This window comes from Pleurodeles waltl, chromosome 12 (genome assembly GCF_031143425.1).
Source record: "Pleurodeles waltl isolate 20211129_DDA chromosome 12, aPleWal1.hap1.20221129, whole genome shotgun sequence".
Taxonomy (NCBI): Eukaryota; Metazoa; Chordata; class Amphibia; order Caudata; family Salamandridae; genus Pleurodeles; species Pleurodeles waltl.
The window spans coordinates 407,064,565-407,073,781 of NC_090451.1; the positions used below are offsets into that span (position 1 = coordinate 407,064,565).

Genomic DNA, 9,217 nt, shown 5'->3' on the forward strand with positions numbered 1-9,217 from the left:
ATTCACTCTTGAATAAAAGTGTTGTTAATACTCATGATGGAACTTGACTAAGTTATCAACGCCAATAACCTAAACACCTTGCGCATTTTTAGAGCTGTCATTTCTGCCTGGCAGCTTCCCTCCATTTCAACACCAGGAACCTATACATGGGTTCACTGTATTAGTGCATTCTTTTGTTTTTCTCATAATAATCACTCTAGAGATCAGTGTTTGCTACAATCAGCTCTGACATATCATAGTTTGCTTTAGCATGCTTATTCAAAATTGATTAGATGTTCTTATCTGTTTTTACCTGCTTTTGAGAAATATTTTCTTTGTTGATTGATAGCTTAGCCTGATTCCTCTAAATGAAGCTTTAAAGGCACTAGTGCAGCTAAGCCCATATTATGAGACTTAAAATTGATAACCCTATCTTGTATCATCTGGGAATTGGCTGAATCTAACAACAGTGCCTGATTAATAATCTGTGCCTGATGTTTGGTCTCTGCATGTTCTGGATCCTTTATACTAGTAATAGTGGATTGTGATCAGATGTAACTTTGCAAAACTTACAGATTTCAGACAGGTTTAATAAGTTCCTTTTTTGCTACAAAAAGATCAATGCTTGAATAGTGTTTGTGTATAAATTGAATGTTTAGCCCAGATCATTCCCTAAGAGATGCACCAGATGTCCATTTGACCATAAATTTCACATAACCTTGTAACTGAAGGTCTTACTTGGCGCATCCAACAATGACTCACATTTCCACATATTGAAGTTTTATTGTACAGTGAGCAATTACAACCCACCCTTATAATAGGTTGGCCTTCCCTGCCTGCCAGTTGATTTGCAAGTTAATGAGATATATTTGGATGCTGTGAATGTGCAATGACACTCCTGTCTTTCGTGTCAGAAGCCTTAAAAACTCACCTGACAGTTGCCATGGCTGGCTCACATTGCAGCTCAATGTATAGTCGGTATTATATGTGTTAAAGTGTGATACCAGACTCATAAGCATTCCTACATTCTCTGTGGCTTTACTATTACGATTTCTTGCTGAGATTCTTTGTCCTTAAAGCCAGCAGTGAAGCATTGTTGATAGTATACTTTGTGGTCAAGCTGCTCTTTACTGTTCCCTACAGTTCCACTCTGCTTGCTGTTGGTCTGTCCCAGCAAGTGCCTTGCCTTCTTCTGTCACAGAACTCCTCTTGTAGTAACAAGACTGCTAGATTTTAGGCGGCAGCACCAGCGAGCATAGGGGACTGAGTCTGATCAAACATCGTGTGAGAGCTGTCGGCTAACCTTTCCAGCTAGCTAGCAGCACCTCACCAGTACCAGAGGTAAAAGTGATTTGTGGCACCCTATAGCATGACACTCAGACAAGTCATAGTGGAACAGATCGTACCCCTTTTTCTCTCTTAGACAAGTGTCATACATGCAAAGACAAACAGAAGCAGGATTTGTTTCAATAGGTTTTATTAAAGCAACTGTGGTCTATGTAAAATGGCATGAATTGCGATGAGGATAATGAAAGGCAACACTTTTACAGCAAAGACCAGGAAATTAAAACACAGGAAGAGTCCCATCATATTGTCAAAGTAGTGTGTCTAACATCCCTACCTAAACTGCTAAGTTTCTACATGAGAGCAAATAGCAGTGGTAGCCCTAGTCTGTCCTTCTAGTCCCGGGAAAGAAGCCCATTCCCCATACCTGTGTTAAAAAGTAGAGAAGAGGTCCGTTAGTCTGCTGGGAGTCCTGCCATGTAGATGAAGAGGAAGCGCAGAGTTTCAGCAGAAACTGCGATGACTTGCTGCATGAGGTGGCAGTCCGGCTGGAATGTCCCCTCTGAGTTGGTGGGGCAGCATGTTGTTTTATAATAACTCATCTTGTTGTTCTGAGAACTGGCCTGACATGACAAAATATATTTTCTGTGTAGGGTAGACATTGTAGTCTCTGGATCGGCAATACCTGGTAAAATATTGTGCACAGCCTTGGAGCAAGCACAGGATGAAATGTTGCGCAAAGAAATGAATAACTAATTCTGCATGGAAGGACAACTGATAAAAACAATAAAACAATGCAATTAAAATGAAGCCTTGCTAAAATAATTAGAGGAATAAAATGACAAGTGACTAGGTGAGAGGGCACAGGCCTCAGACCTAAGCTAAAATAAATGTACCTACATAAATGCTATAATAACCTCTTGACACTCCAAGTGTCAAAGACTGAGCTAATGACGCTAAAAGCTGTCAAATAGCTTAGAAAAAAGAGTGACATAGCAGCAATGAAACCTACATCGTCTGCCTTTGTGAGTAATGGTTACCTTCATAAATGCCAGAGCTGGACCTGATCCCCTCGTCTTCTGACTATGAGGATTCTTAAGATGGAATGTGCACATGTACAGCAAAGGATTTTTGCAGCACCAGTCAGACTTTCACAAAAAAGTGTCTAATCATTTAGGCATTGAACCAGGAATACTTCCTGACTTGCAAGATGATTGCAATTTTTGTCAAAACAAGTGACAGCTCTGCAGGATGGTTGCTGCCCCTAAAGTGTGAATATATTGATTGATAGGGAATGTAAGGAGATCTGTTATTCCAAAAAATGTGAGTACTGATTATCTTGTGGTGGTTGCCGTGCACTGGTCATGGACAAGAGCGGGATTAATACCCTTCCCGTCATAACAAAGTTAATGTGCCATTGTGAAATCAGGTTGACTGTGCAGCTGCAACTGCATGTTGCGGCCGTATCAGCAAGTGCATACCACAGCATAAGAAACCAGAACACAAACCACACCACATACTAATCAGAATCTAAAATATAAAAGGGGTAAAGTACGCCCTGCCGTACATTATAAGGAAATTGAAAGTCACTGAGCAGTTCCATAACTATATAGAGGATTGAGGTCAAAGGCTGAGTTCCTTTATAAGGTTACAGAACTCCAAGGTGACTTACAATATCCTCATGTATGGTAGAGTGTACTTTATACACCATCACCTTTCCCACAAACCACTTAAGCCCTTAGCGAAGCTCTTTCATATGAAAGAGAGAGCATGTTTGGAAACATAAAGAATAAAAATAGAACTTTAATGCAAAATTAAACGCATCAAAAATTGAAGACATGCTGCAGTAGTTCAGAATGTGTAGAAGCACGGAGAGAGATTCTAACTTTTCTATAATTATCTAAGGGATGCAAAAATTTATTGTGTGCTTTCTGCTAGCCACTTTAAGATAGAACAATAGAGCAGAAGAAAGAAAAGCTATGTTTCTTTTTCAGTTGTTTTAAACAGCTGCTTTGTAACCTCAACCTGCCTTTTACCTTGACTGCTGGCTCTGGCAGCAGGCATTGTTGCGTCAGAACTGGACTGCAATAACTTATTACAGTTGAGTTCTGACATCATTTCTTTATAATTGGTGATTGAGTGCATCAGAAATCCCTGATAATACAGAAATCAGAGACAGGAGTTTATATGAGGCTTGCAAAATCCTCATATGACATCTGCTCTTTTAAATCAGTTTGCCTCACCCACAACTTCATCGGGCCCAACCAAGGCCCCTTCGCTTAAGCACTCATGTCCTGAACTTAGAATGCTCAAATGACAGATGAATAACCACCTGAGAAAAGTTCGGAGGATTAGTAATTCAAGCACTCTCATAGAGGAGGTACAGCAAAAAAGAAAGACCTATGAAGTTAAAGTTTAGGCCTTGACACAGCAGTAAGAGGAAAACATTGGGTGGAGTTATATGAAGCATTAAAGCAAAAGAACTTGATTACATTTTGGAGACTTGTGCAGTGTCGGTCCAGTGGGGCCAGCCTGGGAGTTCAGCCTTCCGTCTCATCTGGCATTTGAATGCAATATGTTGCGAACCTATATGGTGCATACCCGGCTAGATAGCTGGAAGAAACATGGAAGTCAGGATCGGAGTCACACATTGAGGAGAAGGGGGACTGTGAATTGAATAATAAGAATGCAATGTGACTAGTGATATCTTCCTTACGCCCTGCAGGTGCTCCTGGTCCAAACAGGCTGCTAGCCAGGCTATTCAATGTCTCCCAGGAGGCATGGATAAATCTTTTATGCCCATTATATAATCAATGTTTTATTACAGGTGATGTTCCTGATAGTTAACAAGGTTCAATATTATGTCCAATTCACAAAAAGGGCTCTCTTGATCCGCCAGCAGATTTTCGATTAATAGCCCTTTTTGATGTAGACAGGAAATGTTATGCAAAAATGCTTAATGCTGAATTGGAAAAATGGGCTATTTCCAACGCACCTATCCCAAACACTCAGAAAGGGTTTAGACAGGGGAGCAATACAGAGGATAACTTGGTGATCCTCTACAACTGATCGAGGCAGCGAATCAAGAGCAAGCTCCTGCTTTGTGTGCCACTTTTATCAAGTATACAACAGCTTTCATCTTCCACGTTGTTGCGAGCAATATTGAGTTTGTATGTTAAAACCTGGGTTAGAATTAAAGTTTCAAATAATAAGTGAGGCAAAAGATCTAGACCACTCGGGGAAGGATACATGCCTGTATATTGGCTCCCTTGTTATTTAATTTATATAGTTAGAAGGGGTTCATTTGCAATGTTTACAGTATGCTCACAATACTATCCTTTTTGATCATACTGCAGTTGGCATGCAACGATTGTTGCTTGCCTTGTCACATTAGTGTAGGGATAACATTAATTCCATTAATGCCTCCAAGACAAAATGATGATTTTTTTAGAAAGAAAGTCGAGAAATGTAATTTTGTATTGGACCAGGCCATATTTTGTTTGTATTCAGCTTTAAATACTACGGTGTCCATTTCAGCATGCGAGGTACACATTATACTCAACTTGATTTCATTAAAGGACTGGTGGTAGCTATGTTCATTAGTTTTCATAAACCCTTGAATCAACTGTCGGGTCCAGATTTGACTGCAATCTGCAGAGTTAAAGATGCAAAGGTTATCCCAACATTAGTATATGGCTCGCTGATCTTCAAAGGCAGTCTTGACACCTGGCTAGACAAGACACAGTGTCAGTGCTATAGACGATTATTGCGGCTCCTGGATGCATCACTGTCTTCTCAAATATGATTAGAATTCAATTTAAATAAGCAAACGATCATGAAGTAAACCAGATTTTTAAATGATTACTTAAAGCTTAAGGCAGCTCCTCCTGGATAATTGAGAAATTTGATCTGGTTAAGCATGCAGAGTAGCAAGTCAGCTTGGATGCAATATGCCAACAAATCTACTTCTGCTGTGGGAGTCAACAAAATTATTAGTTTAAATCTTCCCCTAAGTCAACAAGCAACATTTCTAACAAAAATGCAAGGGTGAGATCCACAGAGAAAGAAAGATTAGAGCTGGCCACAAAGGTGCATGCCGATTTATATAGCACCTTTTATCAGTCTCCTGGGACGGCACTTTATCTATCTAGCCCCGTGAGCCTTGGCTGGAAAAAAGAATGAATTAGATAGAGATGTGGAATCATACTCTTTAAAAGCCTATAAAAACAGCTGCCTAAAGGGTACAGCAGATTTGCACTGTAGATTGTGCGAGTATAAACTTGAATCGCTACAGCACATAGAATGCATCTGTAAGGAACTGAGGGGTTTGAGTGTTTTCTGGTTGGTTGCTGTGTTTCAAGGCTTGGAATTAGAAAGTGTCAGAGCACATATGTTGCATGCTTAAGTGGGGCTTATCCACAGTGATCTGTAAGATTTTCAAACATTTTACGGCAGCAGTCAACGCTCTGAATAGGGTCTCTACACCCTGTCAAAGTAGTTCATTTTCACTCACGAGGCACAGATATTGATATTTGCACCTTATCGGTTGACTGTGTTAGGGAGGTTACCTGTGTTTGTACGCTAGGGACTCTGAAACTTTACACCTAAGCTTCTGTGGTTTAAAACTTTAAGTGTATAGCCATTTTTAACTTTCGTGCTTGCTGCACTGTGTAGGAATTTGCACATAATAATATGGGTTCTGGCCGACTCTGATTGGGAGGCTATTGGTTGACACCTGTGTTTGCACTCTAGGGACTAGGCATCTTTAGAGCTCGACAGTTGTATGCTAAAATGGGCCAATTCCTTAGCCATTTGCTACATTTAGTAATTATTGGAGGATGAAGATGAAAACCTCGAAGAGGACCAGTTTTAAGCATTTAAAACCTTATGTATAAAGCTCTTTTTAGTTATTTGCACTTTTACCTATGTCATACATATCCAGTGGTATTAAGAAATGTTTTTATGTCAAAATAGGATGAGTTATGTCTTTATGAAGTGAATGAATTGTTATGGGGAATTGAACAAGGAATTGAGCTCGAACAAGTTATTATTGTGTTTTTAAATGTATTAAGAGGGAGAAGATAAAAAATGTAATAGGAGTTTCTGTAAATGAATAAGGTTGCATTTGTTGACTTTTTAGGCTCTGAATGTACTGTATAACAATTTCTTTATTGTTAAGGTTTTAAGTAAATAAACAATAAACTTTATCTTATCTATTATTATGTATTATATATGGGATAAAGTATCCCTTGACATACATTATAAGAGTATTGCCAGTCACTGTGGAATTACGTGGCCATATAGAGGAACATGAACGAAGACAGAGTTCCTTTATTAGGTCATGGAACAATTAAAAAAAACTAACAAGCCAGTTTTCGGAGGCCACTGAAGTGGTACTTTCTCTGTGGAAGTGTACTTTGTGCAAGAGCATAATGCTGTTGCTTACAACAAGGTAAGTCGGTGCCTGAATTGGGCTGAAGCTGTGTGCTGTAGTGGGCAAAAGAAAAAATGTGAATGACACAAAAACAAATCAATGAATGTAGAGGGGTGGTTGAATTCCCCCATAACGTAGTATATTCTAGATATAATTGTATTGCAATCAAAATGTCTTGGCTAATGCCAGACCTAAAAATGAGCACAAGAAGAACCAAGAGTCATTTTGATTTATATGGGAAATTTCCTTGTACAGCAACTACTCTGACAAAGAATGTCCTAACTCAAAAGTCTTGGTTGAGTATCAAACATTTTTGGAGCTTAATGATTCTTTCAATCTCACAGATGAAAGAGGATGGTGCTTGTGCCTACTAATTAAGCCCAGTCAGCTAGCAGGTGCTCCAATATATATTCACCAGCTGGCATACCATAGTTGTCAAAGATGGTTGAGCCAGACGTGAAAGCCAAATATTTAGGCGTTTTCTGTCGTATGTAATGCATAATTATATATTAGTCTTGGCTATAGATGGAAGTAGCTCACAATTGAATTTTACCTTGAAGGAGCACCACCTGTAGATACTGAAAGATATACATTATACATGTATGTTGAAAGTATGGTTTCCTTTTCTGTAAGACTACTACTCTATGAGGTAACCATCTGAGTTAAGGTGAGTATATTTTTGCTGTGGTGCTCGGTGGCTGTACAATAACAGCCATATTTGGGTTAATTTTCCCTAAAAGAATGTGTGGTCAAAGCCTTGTGACAAAGGCCTCCAGGCAGGTTCTGGAGTTCAGGGTGGAAGGATGCAGTAAAGGGTTTGGTAGTAGGTGTGAGGAGCATTAAAAAACAATGACATTGAAAATTCCATAAGCATGAGAAACACTGAAACACAGTTTTGTGTTCTCGAAGACAGCCGTTGTATCGCTTTGGCTGAGGTAGAAGTGATAAAATTGAATGGTGCAGGTTTGAACCAGACTAATAAAAGAAAGCTGTTAAAAGTGGACAGAACTCCGCGAAATTACCAAAATCTCTGCAACGCCTCGTGGAGTTCTGCAAGCAACAGAGTGCGTTAGATCACGCCATTTGCACTAATTTTTAGTGTCAGGTGTTTGTCCCATGCTGAAAAATCAGGGCAAATGGCACCACGTGCAGCGCAAGCGGGTGCTGCTTCTTTTCTGCCACTCGAGTAGATTTTCTACTCCAGTGGCAACTTCCTCAACACGAATGGAAATCTCACTGGGAGGTGGCGATTATCCATGTTGGCCAACTTAACATTGGTGAGCGCGAACGAGGATAAAACTCTGCTACGCTGAATTTTTCTGAACTACGTGCTCTAAGCGTAGCGTGAAGTAGTAAAAAAAACTCTGCAAACTCTGTGAGCGGAGCAGAGTTCACCGCCCACTCCTAGTTAAAAGAGAAATTTAGGGCTTCATATGCAGATTTAATCTGTTTACAAGAAATGCACACTATCTAAATACTGAAGGGTATTAGAACACATAATATGAAGTTCATTACACATGTCTCACTTGCCTATGTGTTTCTTTACAGGATGGAACTTTGGTGACTCCAGTTGTGGCAGTTATACAAGAAACGTTCAAACCCTGTCCCAATCCAGACGAAGTGACTGATGTGTTTGTGGTTCCACTGGACTACTTCATCAAGCCAACTAAGTACCACACAGTCCCCATCAAATTTAAAACCCTTACAAGAACTATGCATTTCTTTGAATACGAAGACCCAGACTCAAATAAAGTATTCACAATTTTTGGACTTACTGCACATTTTGCTCTAATGTTGGCAGCAATACTTTTGGAAAAGGGGCCATCATTTAATGTACTTTTTGATGTTGACCAACAAATTTCATCCACTGAGCAATGGCTTTTAGAATTAAACAAAAGTAAGCTTTGACTATCTCATTAAAATTTGAAGGTATTCATGTAACTATCCAAATATCCTTTCATCCTAAGTTATGTTTTTATCATTAGAGTACTCCAAAAGCATAGAAATAGAAGCAGCAAAACCTAAAACATTGTAAAAAAATGTTTTCCATTCTAGTAGTTGGAAAAAACACTGTTTCACAATATTGATGGCTGGGCTCACTTATTCTATGCCACAAGGCATAGTCGGCCACTCTTTTCGTGAAACACAAGTTGGAATGTTCAAATTCCTTATTTCTGGTTTCAGTTCGAAGAGGAGCATACAGTGTCACTGAAAAAAGTATTGTTTGGAATTATAATAATGTTGCCCTAGTGGCAGTCATTGAAATTCATTTCACCTGGAGTTGATAGTGTATGCGACCAGTAATTATTTTTTCTGCCATTTCCCCATACCCCATACTGGTGCTTAGTAGTTGAACCGTATGAAACATAGTTAGGCGATTTAGACATATATTACAAGTTCTTGTCTTTTTTCCTGGTGAAGTTTTATTACTTCAAATTATGCAATGGAACACAAGATTGCATTGCCATTCCTTGATGGATCTTCTACCTTCTCTTTTTAAATGACTAGTATAATTTGTCA

General features: G+C 39.2%; 1 protein-coding gene across 1 annotated transcript in view; it reads left to right on the forward strand.

The window, feature by feature from the left end:
- NUDT7 (nudix hydrolase 7) overlaps positions 1-8,638 on the forward strand; it is an 89,277-nt gene extending 80,639 nt beyond the window's left edge. The window contains exon 4 of the mRNA XM_069216804.1: positions 8,246-8,638. Coding sequence (XP_069072905.1) covers positions 8,246-8,605 — 360 coding nt within the window. The 3' untranslated portion in view covers positions 8,606-8,638. The remainder of the gene's footprint in view (positions 1-8,245) is intronic.
- Positions 8,639-9,217: the final 579 nt, after the last annotated feature.